At 38.7% G+C, this 18265-nt stretch overlaps 3 protein-coding genes across 3 annotated transcripts; 1 reads left to right on the top strand and 2 right to left on the bottom strand.

Moving 5' to 3' along the window:
• Window positions 1-1107: 1107 nt before the first annotated feature.
• Window positions 1108-2627, bottom strand: LOC135586400 (protein G1-like4). The gene is made up of 2 exons (XM_065107302.1): window positions 2407-2627; window positions 1108-2044 (listed from the first exon to the last, which is right to left on the bottom strand). The coding sequence occupies exon 2, from the start codon at window positions 1964-1966 to the stop codon at window positions 1376-1378; it is 591 nt and encodes a 196-aa protein (XP_064963374.1). The 5' UTR covers window positions 1967-2044; window positions 2407-2627; the 3' UTR covers window positions 1108-1375.
• Window positions 2628-5983: 3356 nt separating this feature from the next.
• LOC103983868 (N-terminal acetyltransferase A complex catalytic subunit NAA10-like) lies at window positions 5984-7010 on the top strand. Its single transcript, XM_009401191.3, has one exon. It carries the CDS (start codon window positions 6136-6138, stop codon window positions 6736-6738), a length of 603 nt encoding a protein of 200 aa, XP_009399466.2. The 5' UTR covers window positions 5984-6135; the 3' UTR covers window positions 6739-7010.
• Window positions 7011-10639: 3629 nt separating this feature from the next.
• LOC103983869 (pre-mRNA-splicing factor SLU7) lies at window positions 10640-17403 on the bottom strand. The gene is made up of 11 exons (XM_009401192.3): window positions 17315-17403; window positions 17028-17097; window positions 14887-15050; window positions 14685-14797; window positions 14026-14439; window positions 13763-13898; window positions 13357-13656; window positions 12845-13061; window positions 11308-11411; window positions 11173-11241; window positions 10640-10850 (listed from the first exon to the last, which is right to left on the bottom strand). The coding sequence occupies exons 2-11, from the start codon at window positions 17041-17043 to the stop codon at window positions 10773-10775; spliced, it is 1611 nt and encodes a 536-aa protein (XP_009399467.2). The 5' UTR covers window positions 17044-17097; window positions 17315-17403; the 3' UTR covers window positions 10640-10772.
• Between the last annotated feature and the right edge of the window lie 862 nt (window positions 17404-18265).

An 18265-nucleotide genomic window follows, 5' to 3' on the forward strand; every position in this document is an offset into this window, starting at 1 on the left:
GTGGCCATGCTCACTGGGGAAGGGAGATTTCCAAAGATACGCGAGTAGCATCAATCCAGTATATATATATACACACACACACACCTCAAACTATTCCCAGCTAGTGGTCTAGAATATAAAAGGGATATTGTATTCTCACATTGCAAGTGGGCAGGACCAAGAGGATTGCCATATCTCCAAATCCAGTCCTTGACGCTAACCAATCATAGCAAGCTACTGTTGACCACAATCTTTGGTTGTCGGCCAGATGATTACGAAAATATGGATCATATCATATCATATTCCACTAGTTCTTAAGCTTTTCGTACCCTTCCCTCTTAAAAATGCATACCAGTCCCCAAAATGCAGTGAATGCATTCGTAGCAATCTGGATCACTACCTTGTTATGGATGGCACCTGTGGGTCTCATGTGGAAGCACGAGAATGAAAGCGTAAAAGATGATGGAAGAACAGGAAGCCCAAGTGTCAGATTATAAAAAGAGATCGGAAAGGGAAGGATCCTGTGATCAGTTCTATCCTTCCTTCCTGCGAGAAGAGAAAGAAGCGGTCCAAGCGGAGATGATAGGGAGGCAGGGAAATGTTATTAGAATGACAAAAGTAACTCAAAAGTGGCTGCAGAATTGCAGCACTGACTCCCAGTTCCATAAATGTGAGGAGAGGAAAAGATACAATAAAATGGGTACTGACTGACAAGCTATTATAAGGTCACCACTAACATATATAGCTTTTGATACCATAAGAAGAAAAGTGGGTCTGAGTGAGTGAAATTGATGCATGAGAGCAGATGCATTACCTTGCCATTGCAAGAATCTAAGTACACCTTGCAGCAGTGAGAGGTCAGTCAAAATTACAATAGTGAACCCATCTCTTTCTTTGTTCTTTTACCATTCATAGATAGTCCTACCCTCCTCAACCCCCCCCCACCCCCACCCCCACGACCAAAGGTCTCTCTGCAGCTCCCTATTTGCTTTACCTCCACGAGCGTACTGTACTTATGTTCCTTCCCCTCTTTTTCCCAGTGATGCATGTCAAATATTGAAAACACTACCACTTACTCAGTGTACTCTTATCAATGCATCATCTAATGTAGAATCCAAACACAGCTGCTTATCTAAAGCAAAACCAACATGGGACGATGATACTATTTAATATGCAGTAGCAACTTGTTCAGATGTTCATTCAGGTAGGAATTAAAAGAGCACATGAACTAATGATGATGATAAGCAAATAGAGAAGGAAACAAGCTCACACATAGCTACTTCATATTGATCGACGGAAGAAAGGTCTAATGCATATCCGGTGGCACCTCAAAGATTCCGCATGCTCGGCATTCGTACGTCATTGGATCGGATACTGCTGAGGCTTTTCGCTTAGATCAGGCGGCGGCCGGAGGCGGCGGAGGATGGTGCTGTTCATGTTGTTGCGGCTTCTTGCGCTTCTTCTTCTCGTAGCTAATGCCCCGTGCCTTTGACTGAACCTCACGAACCTCGCGGAGGTAGAGACGAACGGCGCGGGCGCCGAACGGGTTCGTCTCAGGCTTGCCTCCGTTCTCCTCGTAGGCAGCACGGAGGCGGCCGATGAGGGCATCGAGGCTGCCCCAGGCTTGCCGAAGAGGGCACGGACACGGCGCCGGGGGGTTGGGGTGGCCGAAGAAGGGGCACATGTGGGTGTGAATTTTGGTCTTCCCGAATTGATCCAGGTAGCGGAGGAACTCGAGCACATGGGCGCTGCTGCACTGCGAGAGGGAGAGCGGTGGGCGGTGGTTCCTTAGGTACTGGCCAAATGTGTTCCAGTCGCGCCGTTTCTGCGATTCGTAGCGGCTTAAGGATGGAGGCGAAGAGGAGGCCGCAGCGCCACCGGCGGTGGCAGCCGAGGACGAGGAGCTAAAGTTCTGGGGGCTGTTATTGGGACTGCTCCCGCCGCTATTGTTAGAGTGGGGGCTATCCGGGTTTGGTACCAATTCCATGGGGAAGCACAGTAGATCTTTCTTCTTCTGATTCTGAGATCTTCCAACTCTCGTTACATTCCCTTAGCTCCTCTTAGCCTGCATAAGAGTTCAAGTCACAGCCCATAAAAAAAGCGAAAGGATAACGGTGATGACGTCCATGAAATATGATGATCTATTTGGCGGTCGTAGCGAGTCTTATTCCTATCAATTTTCCTTTCCAGAAACCGGAGAAGCAAGATGATCTAACCATTTCCATTGCTATGTCCGAGGCACTAGTAGAGAAGCAAGAGAAAACAAAGCTAGGTATATACATACAGATCCGACTCGGTTCAGCATGGACTTCACCTATACAGTTGAGACGAGGAAGGATCCGAGGAGGAGTTGGATAGGCAAGAGGAAGCAAGGGAGGAGGGAGGAGGAGGAGGGATGGGAATTAAAGGGAGGTGGAAGAAGCTTACTGTTGTTCCCTGGGGAGCTGAGTTCAAGCTTCCAGTGGCCTGATGTCTGTCTGGTTGTGAGAGAAAAGATTCCGAGAGCGTACATGGCCTCTGTGCGCAGGTTGGAGGAGCTCAGGAGTTTGTGGAAATTTTGCTTGGGATAATTAAAGCGGAGGGAGGATGCTGCTCAATTTCTGGGAGAGCTGAGTTTTGTACACCAATGAGAAAATTCAATGGGAGCGAGAGAGAGCACATAGCTGCATAGTTAGGGCTTTCTGTGTCGATGGAGACAAAAGTTTGACAGTGGCGATGAAAGGTGATGTGACAGGATAAAAATTGAACATGGTGGGGTTTGATGATCCACTGTAGTATTATGGCAATAATATCTGCATAATTTCCCTCCTCCCATCTTTTTCTTCTTCATCTTCATCTTCATCTCCATCTCCATCTCCATCTCCATCTCCGGTGGTGTTTAGTGCTGCAATATTCACTTCGGTGCTTTACAACGTGGAGTTCACGGATCTTAGTTTTAGTACGCACACCAAAGCATGGGCATTTTTAGGCTCGCGATTTGGCGAGTTGTCTCCACAGGACCTCAATCATGATCAAAGGAAAAAGAATCATACAGCCGACCCAACCCAAATAGTTGATGCGACTTTGACGTTTACACTGTTCTCTCTCTCTCTCTCTCTCTCTCTCTCTATATATATATATATATAGTATAAATTTACAAGCAAAGTCGAGAATGAGTGAACTAATCAGCCGTGGAGAATTCCAGGGATGACGTTGTGTGGGTCCGCATGCGTCCGCAGGAGACCACATCATCCAAAGATCTTTTCACGGCTGATTCGTTCCAGCTATATATATATATATATATATATATATATATATATAATATTTCTCTTTGACATTTGCCTGCTCGTCTCTTTGAAGCCATATTCTATGAAACATCTCCATGTCTTGGGAAGTGAACGCGTCAAGAATCGGAATCCTAAGAAATCTCAGAATGTATTTGGACCAAACGAAGGTTGCAGTGGAATTTATGATCCTCGTGTAACCTAAACACAATATATTCTTCTTCTTTCTTGCACGCTTTGTGCGTTTACAGGTACAACTTGATCTTGCTGATCCATTTCCACCTAACTGTTCTTCTCAATCGCCACCATTCTATTTCTACTTGCAGCAGTAGTTCCGATTCGGACTGTTCGTAGTGCTCTCTTGTTGATTGGTGCTTGCTTTTCTGCTTCACTTCTATTGGACCAACACATTCTTTCACTTTCTTATCATTCCTATCCATATGGTCTTTTCAATGATGCTGACATGTCTACTAAATATCACCTTTGTTCCCTTTCGATCTATAGAATCCGATAGTTTTTTAATTGAGAGCTGTCACCTACAAAGGCACTTTCTTTTTCACTCTTCTTCTTCTTCTTCTTCTTCTTCTTCTTCTTCTTAAATCTGTGCTTGATTTCATGTTGAAATTAAGACCATGAATTGCATGAAGAGTTGGAGCTAATAATTCTCAAAAGCCTATCATAAACAAGCTCTTCAACAAGCCCAACTCCCAAAGAGCCACAGAAAAAACTGACTAGGAATGCATCACTTGCTCCCTCACAAGCTCTAAATAACTTAGAAATGAGGTCATCACACAATCCATCAATCTCATATCTGGCACAAGAAGAAGTCCACACACTTGTTCTGCATCATGCATGCTCATGTCAGCTCTAAGATGGCCAAGTTTGGGGTTCATTGAACATTCAATAACTCAACGTCACATGTTCTTCAATTTCTGCACTTAGCAGAGTGGATCAGCAACCAGAAGTAAAAGGCATTTACTTCTGGTTGACTACTGGTCTGTGGACTGCACCCACAAGCAGCTGAGAAGTTGTGAGTACAACAAGTAAACTCAGGTGAATGAGAACTCTCAGTTATTAAATCTCTACATCAGAGAAAGATCTCATGTAGTCCTTTCGGACACAAGAATTTAAAATTAAAATAATATATTTAGAGTTAAAAAGAACAAATAAATTCTCTCAAATGGACACTTTGGATCTACAAAGACCAAAAATTAGGGATAAGAAATCCCATGTAATCCAAGGATTCACATAATATCTTACAATGACTAAAAAATGTGAAATTAAAGAATAATCTAATCATAAAACCAAAGCTATAGTTTGTTTTGAATGCCTCGCTACGATCAATTTGTTTTGAATGCCTCGCTACGATCAATTTGTTTCCGGAATTTGCTCGTTTACACAAGAAAGAGTGAAAAAAGGAGGAAAAAGAAGAAGGAGAGATTATGAGATAGTTGAGGTGTTTATGAGATGAGCCATGTGAGAGCATTTAGTTCTAATTAACTTTCCTTACTAAATGTAAATTAAAATAACTTAAGGGTTAAGTAAGGGCATTAATCTAAAGTGGTTCTTAGGATCAAATCCCCCAATGGCATCATTAGGTTGATTTGGATAGGACAGATGCAGTTGGGGAATTCAATGACAAAATTATATTATGTAATATATTTTTAATGAACGATACCACATTATTAGATTATAATTTAAATAATTTAATCTAAGAGGTCGTGCGAAAGGAATTGAAATTATAGAGAATTTAATGCAATTGTTCGACCATACAACTTAAATTGACAATGAGACTAAGCTAGATTTAAGTTGATAATTAGTAGAGTAGATTATTAAGTAGAAATCCTGATCGAAACTTTAATTGATTGGGTTTGAGTCTCAAATCGAATCAAATCATTGATCGACCTATATATTTAGTCATGATATAAAATCAAAAAATATTTTTTTATATTTTATAAATTTTAATGGATCATTTTTATTTTTACAAATGGTATATATCCTTATTCCGAATAATGCCTAAAATACCTCACTTGCCACGATATGGTTTAATTTTTGGAGACACCCTATGGACCATTCTTTTCATTTTAGTTTCCGGACCAATCCATATGGTTTAATTGGATATATTATTATAGTATTTTCATTTGACTCATTTATAATATTTTAAAAATATTATAAAATTATTAAGAAAAAAATATTATAAGTCATTATGATATTACATTTGGAGACTTGTGGCTGGCTAGTTTGATTGAGGTTAAAAGTCAATTTGGATCATTTATAATATTCTTATATAATGATAAAAACATAAACCTATTTTTAATCTTTATTTGTGTGATATATTATAAATACTTATTTAAATTCTAGTATGATATATTAAATGACTTATAGTATATTTTAACGTTATAATATTTTTGTTAAGATATTGAAAATATCATAAAGATATTGAAGAATATGATAAATGATTGATTTGGTTTTAGGGGTCCATTTATATTCTTTTTATGGTGTTTTAAAATAAATTTTATAATATTTTTTAGATTATAAAAATATTATAATATATCAAATTTTGGTCTAATTGGGAGTGGTGATGAATATTTTTTGGTATTATCGAAAATAAGGTACCATTTGAAATATATATATATATATATATATATATTCAAATTTAATTATTTTTTTCTTCTCAATTTTCCTAATTTCCAAATTTCCCTTCACACTGACTTCAATGCAGAGGTGGGGGCGGATTGAGACTGTTGGCGAGTTCTTATCAGCATCATCGGCTCCTTCTAACCCTAACGTGTCGAGAGAGACGGGAAGACGAAGAAGCCGATCTCTCCTCCTTCCGCCGGCCGATCAAACCCATCCATCAATCGGTCGATCGAATTGTTAATTGGAGGAGGATATGGTTTGCATACGGCAGGCGACGGTGGAGGATCTGCTGGCGATGCAGGCCTGCAATCTGCTGTGCCTGCCGGAGAACTACCAGATAAAGTACTACCTCTACCACATCCTCTCCTGGCCGCAGCTGCTCTTCGTGGCCGAGGACTACGGCGGCCGCATCGTCGGCTACGTTCTCGCCAAGATGGAGGAGGACGCCTCCGAGCCCTGCCACGGCCACATCACCTCCCTCGCCGTCCTCCGCACCCACCGCAAGCTCGGCATCGCCACCAAGCTCATGACCGCCGCCCAGAACGCCATGGAGTCCGTCTTCGGCGCCGAGTACGTCTCCCTCCACGTCCGCCGCAGCAACCGTGCCGCCCTCGTCCTCTACACCTCCACCCTCGGCTACCTCATCCACGACGTCGAGGCCAAGTACTACGCTGACGGCGAGGACGCTTATGACATGCGCAAACAATTCAAGGTTCGGCCTCATACCCACGGCCATAGTCACCACCACCACCACCACCATCACCGTGGAGGCTGCTGCTCAGTGGAGGCAAAGAATGCAGTTGCTGCAAGTGCAGGTACATCTGCTTCAGCTCCAGCTTCGGCCTCCGGGGAGTGAGAAACTTGCGGCTGAGGTAGTCTTGGACACTGTTTGCCTACTGATTTTGTTGACTGCTGATAGAGGTAATAAATTGTGCTTTATCTTTATCATGGATTGTGATTTGAAGACAAAGTTGGGGCTATAGCTTTGCTATGTATTTGACTCTTCAGACTATCATGTCTCTGTGGAGTTACTTAGCTTCCATTTGATTGTCGTAGAAATTGTCTTCTTTCCACCTACTTACTGTTGGTTTGGTGGTTTATTAGGATCATTGCATCTTTTTTGCTGCAGATGACTTTGTGATGTATTGACTGAATTAGGAGCTGATAGATGGATATGTGTCATTTACGGTGTCAAAAGAATGAATTTGCACTAGAAATTGTCTGCATCGGTAGGGGATTACACTTGACTTTATAGAGAATTCATGGTGTCATTTGGCTGAATTTGCACCAGAATGAACTTATGGTGATAAAAGAATGAATTTGCACCTAGAGATTGTCTGCATTGGGAGAGATCACACTTATCTTTATAGAGAATTTATGGTGTCATTTGGCTGAATTTTCACTAGAATGAATATATGGTGTCAAAACAATGAATTTGCACCTAGAAATTGTCTGCATTGGTAGGGGATTACACTTATTGTTATAGAGAATTTATGGTGTCATTTGGAAGAATTTGATCTAGAATGAATTTATGCTGTTTTTTAATTGGAAAGCATTTTTATTACATTAAATGGTGTAAATGATGCTCACACATGGACTGAAACATTATGCAACAAGGCACTAATGATGTCTCAAAAGAGACTAATGTGTTTATGGTGTTAAAAGAATGACTTTTGCACTTTAAATTGTCTGCATTGGTAGGGTATTACACTGATCTTTATAGAGAATTCTCAAGCTAATTATAATGCTGTTGGTCTAGTGGTTCTATGTGGATGATTCAATCCTGTCTTAAATGCTGCATTAGAAGTTGGTTGCTCCCTTAGGATAGCCTAAACTTACAGATTGAAATTTATTTGGCTTACATTCAATTTCAGCTGTAGTTTAGCTCATTTGCAGAAAGGATTTATATTTCGCCCAAAACAGTCAGTGGCTTAACATTGTTTGTGTTTTCGGTCATGTTCTCTCCTTCTCTGTCTTGGGCAATTCATCGTGTTGTTTGTCTCTTTTAATCTTTTTATTTTTGGAGGGATGGACTGAATTATGCTTTTTTAATTCTAAGTTTTTATCATATTGCTGTTGCATCAGAGTATGATTAAATGGTATATCAAGAACATTTGGAAATCTCTGGTAGAGCCTTTCAGAATTGAGGCCTAATGTTTTTTATTGATGAACCCTAGTCCAATTATTCTTTCTTTCTGTCTGTTGTTTTCTGCTACTACTACTACCATATATCCCTTTGCAAAAATCAAATAGCAAAAAAAAAATCAACAATTATAGAAAAGAGGACTGGTTTGCCGAGTGTGTGAAGATAATGCATGGACAGAGGAACTGGAAGACTGCATCCTTTAAGTTCAAGAGAAGAATTAATTTGATTAAAACAATCTTTTATGTATGTACTTTTTTCTTTGATAAACTATTGTAATCTTTGGGCTCTGATATGACAGCTTATTCTTTGTTGTTTGGTTGATACCAAGGTATGCAATATCGTATCGTACCGATATTTCGAGGTTGATTCGGTATGGTACGGTACGGTATTAACCTACCGAGTGGTATACCAGGGCGTACCGAATGATATACTAGGGTTGATCTATTTTTTTTACTGTAGCACCGTAGCACTGCTACAGTATATTACTGTATCAGCACGATTCGTCCGGTCGTAGGCGATCCGCGTACTGGTATACCATCAGATCGATACGTACCATATGTATCGGGTGGTATCATTTGAAATTATATACCATGGTTGATACATTAGAGATTCGGATGTTTGTTAGTCACTTCAACAAAAACAAAGAAACAGATTGATCTTCATTAGGGCCTGCATTATATTCCCATGAGTTTACGTGACCTTAAATTATTTTAGCTGCTAATTGTGTCCACAAAAGCAACGAAAGAGGTTGGCATTCAGACAAAGAGGTTTCTCATATTGTCTTGGTTTATTGCGTCTAAAGATGGTTGTCCTAAATTATAGGTATGAGTGAGTTATTTCAGTTCCAAGCTCGGGAGTCTGGAATAGTTTTAGGAAGCCGTGAGATTTAAGATTGTAACAAGAAACAGAGACGGTGCATCAAAATATGAAACTTTGTAGTGCTAAAATTTTTGTGACTATATATACTTTATGAGGGGTAATTACATATTAATTGAAAGTGAAATATTTAATCTCAATTCTCCTTGTGAAAGTGAAATATTTAACCTCAATTCTTCTCACATGTTGTCAATTTCGTCAAGGAAGGGGTAAAAAAATAATTTCATATAAAGTTTTGGCGTTAGCAAGAATGCATGGATGTAAACTCATATGGTCACCTTTCTTTTATGTTTTCTTTTTTTTTTCTAATCATCGATTAACATTGAGATGATGCCAATCCACCATATATTTATTTTTATAAACAAGTACAATCTTAATTTTTATATGATATCATGGTTGATCTTTCTGTTATTGGCGACCTGTGTCGATGTTCTCTTCTTCATCGCCTAGCGCAAGATGTTTCTCCAATCTCCCTTCCCGTACTTAGCTTAGGGGATGGCATGCTTTTGCTCCTCTCGTTTGCCCTGAGTGGTTGATTGCTAGCGATGTCGTATGCCACGTTGTTGCTCCCGCCGCCATCTGTCTCACCCTAGCAATCCGACACCTCGATCATCCCTTACTCGATTATGTCGCAATCCTCTATCAGGGCTTGGTAGTGGTCCCACGCACTAGCAGAACTCCACCTTGCTAGCTACACCCAATGGTAGACCATCAATTTGGGGTGCCCTCTTGTTACACCACCAAGGCCTGCTCGAAGACCTTGTCCACCTCTCGCGTCCACGACCTCGGTGCCACACCCACGAACTACCTGGTGAACATGGACATCGGGTTGCCCTTGCCCATCCGTCTTACTCTTCTTTCGCAAGAAATGAGAGGGTTGGTGGTGTCATGTTTTTTACTCGATGTCATCGTTGGTCTATCGTCTGCAACACAACCAAAGGCACGTGAGGGTGGCATTCGACTATCGTTAGTCTATCGTCTGTAGAGCAATTGAAGATGCACATGAGTGGCATGGCATTCCAGAAGAGATCCGAGCACAAGCCTCGCATGCCACTAGCGCCATCAACCTTGTACCTCACCGATGTCATTGCCATCCACGAGAAGTTATATGAAATTATTTTTTTACCCCTTTCATTTAAATTGACAATGTGATGAAACTTGGGATTAAATATATGCTAATCCTATGGGGTAATTATTACCCCACTTTATGATAGAAAAATTTGTAGTGTTAAAAAAATTCAATTGACAATAACATTATATTTTCCACAAATTGCACGTGGTTCTTGAATAAGATGTCTGGATTGGAAAAAGTAACACGCACGCACGCACACACACGCACGCCCGCCCGCATGCGCGCGCCCACACACACACACACAGGATGGGGGAAAAAACAGAAAGAAATAGTGAAGTCCACAAAAAAAAAAAAAAAAAAAAATCGAATGCACTGTTAGTAAAGACTTTAACATGTCACACACACACACATAATTTTCTGATGTTAGATGCTATCCTAAGGAGGATGGAAAAAAAACAGAAAGAAATAGTGAAGCCCTCCACAAAAAATATAAAAAAAACATCGTATGCACTGGTTAGTAAAGACTTTTAACATGTCAACGCTACATTGATTCTCAACGTAACGATTCTTCTTATGAAGGTCTAAATGCTTTTTTTGCCCCTCTAAATACCCAATTTGACAAACAAGATTTGTACTATGGGACCGTAAATGATTGGGGACATATTTGACCAACAAAATGCAGTTTCTAAAGTGGGTAAAACATCATAGCAAATACATACATTCTTAAAACTTCCAACTGCTTTTGTAATAATTTCAGAACATACATGATGCATAAGCCAAAAAAATACTAGAGCAATCAGTGGAGGAAATCTTTCATTGGATCATCATGATGGATCTTCTTCATCCGATAGGCCTCCATATCTTCAGCAGTGACCTGCATGGACATAAAGCCATCAAGAACCATATCCTAAAAGGGACAGCAATCCGACCTACATGCTTCATAAACAAACATTATCATAATTGTACATTTTTTCCAATCATGTGTCAATAATGATTGATGATAAGGTCACATGTCATGATTGATTTTGGGAATTGCTGACAGCTTGACAATAATGGACCTAGTTTTTTATTTTTTTTTATTTCCCCCAAATGAACCATTATTGGTTCAAGTCTATATGGAACTCTAGGATCTTTTGTTTCTGAATTATATGCAACAGAATGAACAAGGACTAGTTTGTCAAAATATGAATAAATACCTCATCTTCCCATTTGACATTGTATTTCCGCTTTCTTTCATCTCTCTCTTCCTTCTTTCTTTCGTCTTCCTGTACCGAATAGAAGGTAGTTTTAGCATCTACAGATTAACACAAAATACATGATTACTGATGTACCTTCTTTAATGCTTCTGCAAGTAGTCTTTTATCTAGCACCAAATCATCAGGAACCTCGGTTCCCCAGGTGGCATGGCGTTTTTCCTCGTGCTGCACAGGAATATCTGAAGGACACAAAGGAATGCATTATTCCCAAGTCATCAAGAAAAATACATGTAACTCTCAAATCGGCAGTATATATTAAAAAAAAGCACAAAATCATATTCTTCACACATTCTGAAACAAAACAAGCCCCAACGATTGTTGCACCTCTGCATGAAGAGAAGAGTGATATCAACAGCAGGCATGTATTGACAATCTTTGACATAAATTTATACAGTGGGTCTCAATAACATAATATAATTTCCATCAAAGAAGCCAAAACTTATAAAACAAATTTATATCAAGCAGAAAGTACTTTTATTTAATTAGTCAACTCTATTAAGTTTTGTTCCTCAAACTCAAGAGGAACATGCAGATGGAAGCTGTCAGTTGAATATGAACTTTCGGTTTTTTTTCCTAATACATCTGTTCCCATTTAAAACAGGCAAATTTCTTTTTCTATCAAAAACTGAATGTTATACAAAAAATATCAATGAAATAAACTCGCTCCCAACAAAAAAAAAAGAGACATGAATTAAACAGTATACAATAAGGTAGAGACAGCACAGTATCCTACGAGAATATAAAGCCAAGAGGCAAAGCACAATTAAATAACCAATAATTGAGCTAGAATTGATTATCTTGTGCTTTTAATCCCACAAGCACTTGTAAAAGTATCAAGACAGTTTCGTCGAGTACATGAAGAAAAAGTCTTAATCGGTCGGTTCTTTTCGCACTTCTCCACGATGAGTTTCATAGTACAAATGATGGTGCAGGTTAATTATAGAAGAGTCCAGCTCTCTAAAACTAGGGGTCCATACTAGGTGAGCCAAACCAAATCAACCCAATATAGAGCAGATAAAATTGAACAGGGCTTAGGTTGGAAAAACAATCTGCCACAACTCTGAGATGGCTTAGCACTGAGATGTCTGAGAACGTAAGCCAACAAACTGAAACCCCAATATGTTATATGATATACACAATATGCCAAAACAGACTATGATCTCTCTAGCCTCTGATTTTGACTACTTCATCCTCTTCCTCTTACTGTTATCTCTATCGTTTACACTCCAGTTTCTCCTCAGCAAAGCATGTAGTTGACAGTTTGACATCTCTCCCCCACTCTTCTTTTGACATGAAAAGCTCTTAAAAAGAATCTAACTTTATAAACCTAACCTTTTGAAATGAACAGAAACTTGAGGTCAAAATTAAAAGGAGGCTCCCTGGAGGAATATTGTGGCCGCAGTTTGATACACCAAACATCATATATTTCATTAAATTATATCATGATTGATGATAGGACTAATCTAATTAATGACATCATCGTGTATGTATTATGTCTCCTTTGGTGGTAATATATCTATGAGACTCACAAAGATGGGCAAAAATGACAAAATGAAAATTATCTTCATTAAAAAATTGATTACAGAAGCAAGAAATTTCATAAATTACTAACCATCAGTAGCTTCTTTACGAGCCATATTAGTCTTCAGAAGTTTGGTTGCAGCTTCGGCAGCCTCAATGCCTGCTGAGCCTGTGCAGTAGCTATTACGGATAGTCTGCTTGCAGCACTTATAGCCCCACTGATGATCCTTCCACCATGAACCCCAAACTGTCGTATGGTTATTTATATAAACATCTTCTTCGTATTTGCTCTTAGGAAGGGCAGCTTCCTTGAAATAAGCAACATTTATAAACTGAATTAGCTACAAAACTTTGATTATTAAATTGCAGACAAAACCAAATTCAATAAACCATAAAACAAGACCAAATATTATGCAGAAAATAAAATCGACCAGATGCAGCAGAGAAGTCGCTCATCGAAGAGGGAAAAGACCCCAAAGCAAATTTCTATATATGTTTGAGTAAACCTTGAGTAATTATAAAAGGATAACATCTTTCTTTTACTGATTTCTATAAGAACACAGATAAAATAACAAATATATCAATCCACTCGAAATACCATACCTGGCCTCTTATTATTCGACCAGCACGATCATATTCAATCTCTCTCTCACTTTGTCCCAGAAGAAGCTCCCTAGGTAGTGCTTCCTCAGATGCTGCATTCCCATATTTCTCCATAATGGTATCTTTTGTCTTGTTTTTCAATTTATCCTTGATGATTTTATAATTTTTAAACAATAGTTCCGCTTGAGAAGGAGCAGCTTGCATGTGGATATCTTGTCCTTTTTCAAAAGCTTCCCACGCATGAATGTTGAGCTGCTTGAACTCCAGTGCTTGTCCACTAACTCTGTTTTGGTTATCACCCTGTAGTATGTACCATAAATGAACAAATTATCTATTGTGAAGTAGAAACAACATGAAAAATTAGGAAGAAGAAACTTAGCATGTGTTAAGAGAAAAAAAAACTCACTTCATAGAACTTCTCATTTGGATCACTATCAGGTACAGGATCCTCACGCATAGAACGAGTTTTTGGGTCATAGTACGCAGAGTTGACATCTAGATTCAAAAGATACTTTGCTGTATCTTCTCTAATACGCAAATTCCTGACATAACAAAAAGTTTACAATTATGCACCAAGTTCCAGGAAATTCAATGCCTTGACAACAAAAAGTTTCATCAGATGTTCAAAAAATTAACTCATGGAGCTCCTGCAATTTGATGTTAAAATACCTGACAGTTCCAGTGCTTCCACCTCCAGTGGTACGCACTCGTTTCTCCACCTTTGCAAAGTCCATCTGTTTGCTCTCATCAACCTTAGCCTCATCAACCTTTAAAAAATCATCGTCATCATCATCATCGCTACCACTATCCTTGTCATCCTTTTTGTTATTCTTCTCCTCTAGGTTCTTCAATTGTTCCTCTTTCAAATACTTCCGCCTGGCTTCATCTCTAGCCTCATACTGCTCAATTACACGAAAATATGCGGAAGCATCATAGCCATTCCAACGGTCACGTTTCCCATCATAATCAAGCTCAAATGTCTCAATCTTTTCATCCGGAGCTATGTGCATGCTTGTCCACTTAGCTCCCACTTTCCTAGGTCTCTCCATGCAGGACTTTTTGTCATGTGTCATTGCCCCACAACTGAAACAGAGAAAATAATTAATCAAACATCAAGCGGTTACAAGGTATACCAGGAGAAAGCATTGCTGAATTGATGTTAGTGCAACATTAGCCAGAGCTACGAAGTACCAAGCACCAATAATCAGAGTACTGAGATTTCATGACTCCAGAAAAACCAGGACATTATTGCAATAGCATGATAGTCTACAGTGCAAGGTTTTGTACTACTTAAAGAGAAAAACATACACTAAAGGTAACAAACTTACTTCTCACATGCACCCTTTCTATATCGATCAGCTTGATAAATCTTGGCACCTCTATCATACCATGATTTGGTGTAATTGGGATCTGATTTCCATTTCCTCTGATGCTTCAAACTCTGTAAAATACAGTGGGTACATGTTATGGATTTTTTGGGTCAGAGCAGGTGAGTGGGAGAAAACAATGAATTTTCACGATAGAACTTACTGGCCTCTCAGCATTAAGATACCAGGGAGCTGATGACATATACTGAGGAATGTGTGGATTGATCTCCTTTCCATCTTCATCAACCTCAGCTGGGGCAAGTCCAGCCTTACGTGCTTCTTCCAATTCAAGTTGTTTCCGATGATCTTCTCGTGATTTGAAAGATGCTGCAGTACAGTAAACAAAGACTGTCAACACCTCTACATCAATAAAAAATAGACAAGAGAAACAATTCCGTCAAACTTTATCTAATAGATGGTTCACAAATTGTTGTTCTGATCAGCATGCATCGACATGGGTCAAGAACGTACTGTCATGCCAACAAACTATCAGCACCATGCCATGCAACTCTTTCCTCAGAGGTCACCATATTTTTGGTGGCTATTTTTGGTTTATGCCAATAGGATACATTATGGCATCAATTCATTCAATGCCAAAAGAGGTACCAACTCATGCCAACAGATAAGTCATTGCATGTAACTAAATGCTACAAATTGAGCAAAATTGGTCAAGAATAACAGGATATCATCACACTTTATGATACATTTTCTAATTGTTTTATTTTGTGTATTCAATTAATCTACATGTGTTGGCTGTTGCTGTGTTTGGTAGCATCTGATGATCACCAAACTTGTGCCTATCATTAACGTACTAAAAAGTTATTAACTATAAATCTTCTGGACGCTATATATATATTGTTTCCACTAAAAAGACAAATGCATATTCAAAGTATTATAAAGCCTTAAAGAAGAAGAAAAGCAAATGAATGTCAAATTAATATTTAGTGCTACTTAAATTTCTTTGCAGTGCAAACACGTTTTCAAATATTGAGAAAAATGTTTGATTATCTTTGGAAGTTTAAGTTATAAGAAAAATGTAAACTTAAGTTGAATAAGAATGTTAATAGACATCAGACACACTTTGCAGAAAAAATCTAATATTGAAATAGCAACATAGCAAGGGGTAACCATATGACAAGAATAAATAGGTGATCTCCAATAGCTCAATTCTCATGACAAATACATAAGCCAACTTAGATACTAATAGCTCCTCCCATTGCATCTTCTGATTTAAGTGAAAAACAACCTACAAATGGCTGAATAGTAAATTTTTTTTGGATAAAAGTGTCCGGTAAATGCAAGTTGGAGGATTAAGTCATTTTCACATTAATTCTTTTTATTAACTTTCCTGTGGGCATATTATTATTGTCTCTTTTCTTTTCTGATTCTACGTATCTTCCAATGAGGTAAAAATAATAAGAACAATGAGTTAACAGTCATGAATAAACCAAAAATCCAGAGAGCTTGCTCCAGCAAACCTCTTCAACTACGACTTATAGACCAACATATTTCATCAAATATCCACTGTTGGTATGTGTCACAGTGCAGGTACTTGCTTAGAATGCACAGATATAGTAGATATCTCTCAGAAAACTAAACAGACATGATAAGAAAGTTCTTAAGCTAATATATTGCAACTGGAAACAGAAACCTCATAAATATTTCTTTCTCAATTCTATAGAAAATCAACTAAGCGAAGTGCTCCTTCAAATACTACATTAAGTACAACTATAAGAGGAACAACCATGTAGAGTTCATTAGCTTATTCTTAAAGCATGTGAAAAAGACAATTCTACCAGATGTTAAAAAAAAAAAACTTTAATCACGAACTAAATCAACGTGTATACACACCCCAAAATATAACCACACGACTCAACATCAACAAACTCGCAGGAAAACTGAAATTGGAAACTGCAGCAGACCAAAAAAAAAGGAAGAACTTTTTTGTGAGGAAAAAATTGCCATCAAGTAGCAATTTTATAACCTGATGCTAATAAATTTTCGTATTTAAATCACTACTTCCGAGTCAAAATCTAACATGACGCAGAATTTCTTCAAAAAATTTAGAGAAAACTATAATTCTTCTCAGCGATATAAATTCAAGATGCAGAGTTCCACAAACGCGAAACCCTAAATGCAGGCCAAGTCGATATAACCGACACCGATAACCAAAACCACATAACCCAAGTCACCAAATACTTTCAATCAGCAAACACCACAACTAAATCCGATGCCCTCAGACCTAAAGTCTGGGGATTCCACCACAAGAATAGAAGATGAACAAGGGAAGGCACAATGCTTTACCCGAAGCCGTCGCCATGATCGGCACGCGCAGTCAGCTTTGGTCCAATTAACAAGGGAATCCAAATTAAACCTGTAAATTACATACCGAAAAATTTTCAATTAAAACCAAATAATCTTGCTAAGGAGACGAAAGAAAACCAGAAAAAGTAATAATGATTTCGATCCTGATTTTTAAACGGTTTTAGGGTTGCGATTAGGGCGTGCGTAAGTGTTGGCAGAAATCCATGCGCAAGAGTAGTGGCGGTGACGGTGGTAGAATAGAGAGGAGGAGGAAGAACGAATGATACCTAGCGGCGGCGTCTCGCTGATGCCGTTCGCACAAGAGAACGGATTGGGGGCGGTCGTAGCATATATATATATATATATATATATGAATTGGGGCCTAAACTCGAACCGATTTGACGTTCGATAATTACAGTCGGTGACCCGCTCGGATTTGGTACACAGTGTTTTTTGGCCTCTCGAGGTTAGCGGAAGAATGAGTTCAACGGATGGGGATCGATGCAGGAGTGCGGGGTCCAAAGATAAATATATTATTTCATAGTTTTGAGAAGATATATATGTAAAAGATCCAAAGATAAAAAAGAATCGTGATGATTGTAGAGGTCGAAGAACATCGGGAGTTGGAAAAACAACACGTGGCATCATCGTGTTAAAAATTACCGAGTAACAGATCTGTATTTATAATTAAAACATCGTCCAAATAAAACTACCTTACGTGTTCGGGTATACCTTAAAAGTTACCTCCCTCGTTATTAGCAGCAGCACCGAACCCCTTAGTGGTTCGCAGTTCTTGTTTCCGGACGGTAAAGTAGGTAGCTGAGTCGGGCACGGAAAACAAAAACATTCATTAAAGCGGACTGCTAAGTGCTAATTTAGATTTAAATATAGTTAATGTTCCTAATTAATATAATCCAATCCATTAGCGGGATGCTAAAACCACGGCGATGCAGCGTCTTGCAACCGAGTTCGGAATCCAAAGACTAATCCGCAGTTAGTTAATTTGTTTTTGGAAGGTGACCAAAAACAATTTGAATACCATTATGACTATGTTAATACAAAAAAAATTCAAGAAATTTAGTGTCTCCAAATAATTCTTACCTTTCACTGATCCATGGAGTAAATCGATTTATAAGGTGAATCGGTTCAATTCATCGGTTTATACTATTTTTGAATAGATATATAATATTTTAAAAATATCCTAAACCTAATCACAAATCTTATAACCAATAAAAATC

This window comes from Musa acuminata, chromosome BXJ2-5 (genome assembly GCF_036884655.1).
Source record: "Musa acuminata AAA Group cultivar baxijiao chromosome BXJ2-5, Cavendish_Baxijiao_AAA, whole genome shotgun sequence".
Lineage (NCBI taxonomy): Eukaryota > Viridiplantae > Streptophyta > Magnoliopsida > Zingiberales > Musaceae > Musa > Musa acuminata.

Excerpts from the sequence above, each read along its gene's own strand:
- LOC135586400 (XM_065107302.1), bottom strand. The coding sequence starts at position 1,966 with ATGGAATTGGTACCAAACCCGGATAGCCCCCACTCTAACAATAGCGGC.
- LOC103983868 (XM_009401191.3), top strand. The coding sequence starts at position 6,136 with ATGGTTTGCATACGGCAGGCGACGGTGGAGGATCTGCTGGCGATGCAG.
- LOC103983869 (XM_009401192.3), bottom strand. Across the intron at positions 13,062-13,356 it reads GTCGAATAATAAGAGGCCAG|GAAGCTGCCCTTCCTAAGAG; the intron begins GTATGGTATTTC and ends GCTTATTTCAAG. Across the intron at positions 11,242-11,307 it reads TTGCAGAAGCATTAAAGAAG|GAAGACGAAAGAAAGAAGGA; the intron begins GTACATCAGTAA and ends TATTCGGTACAG.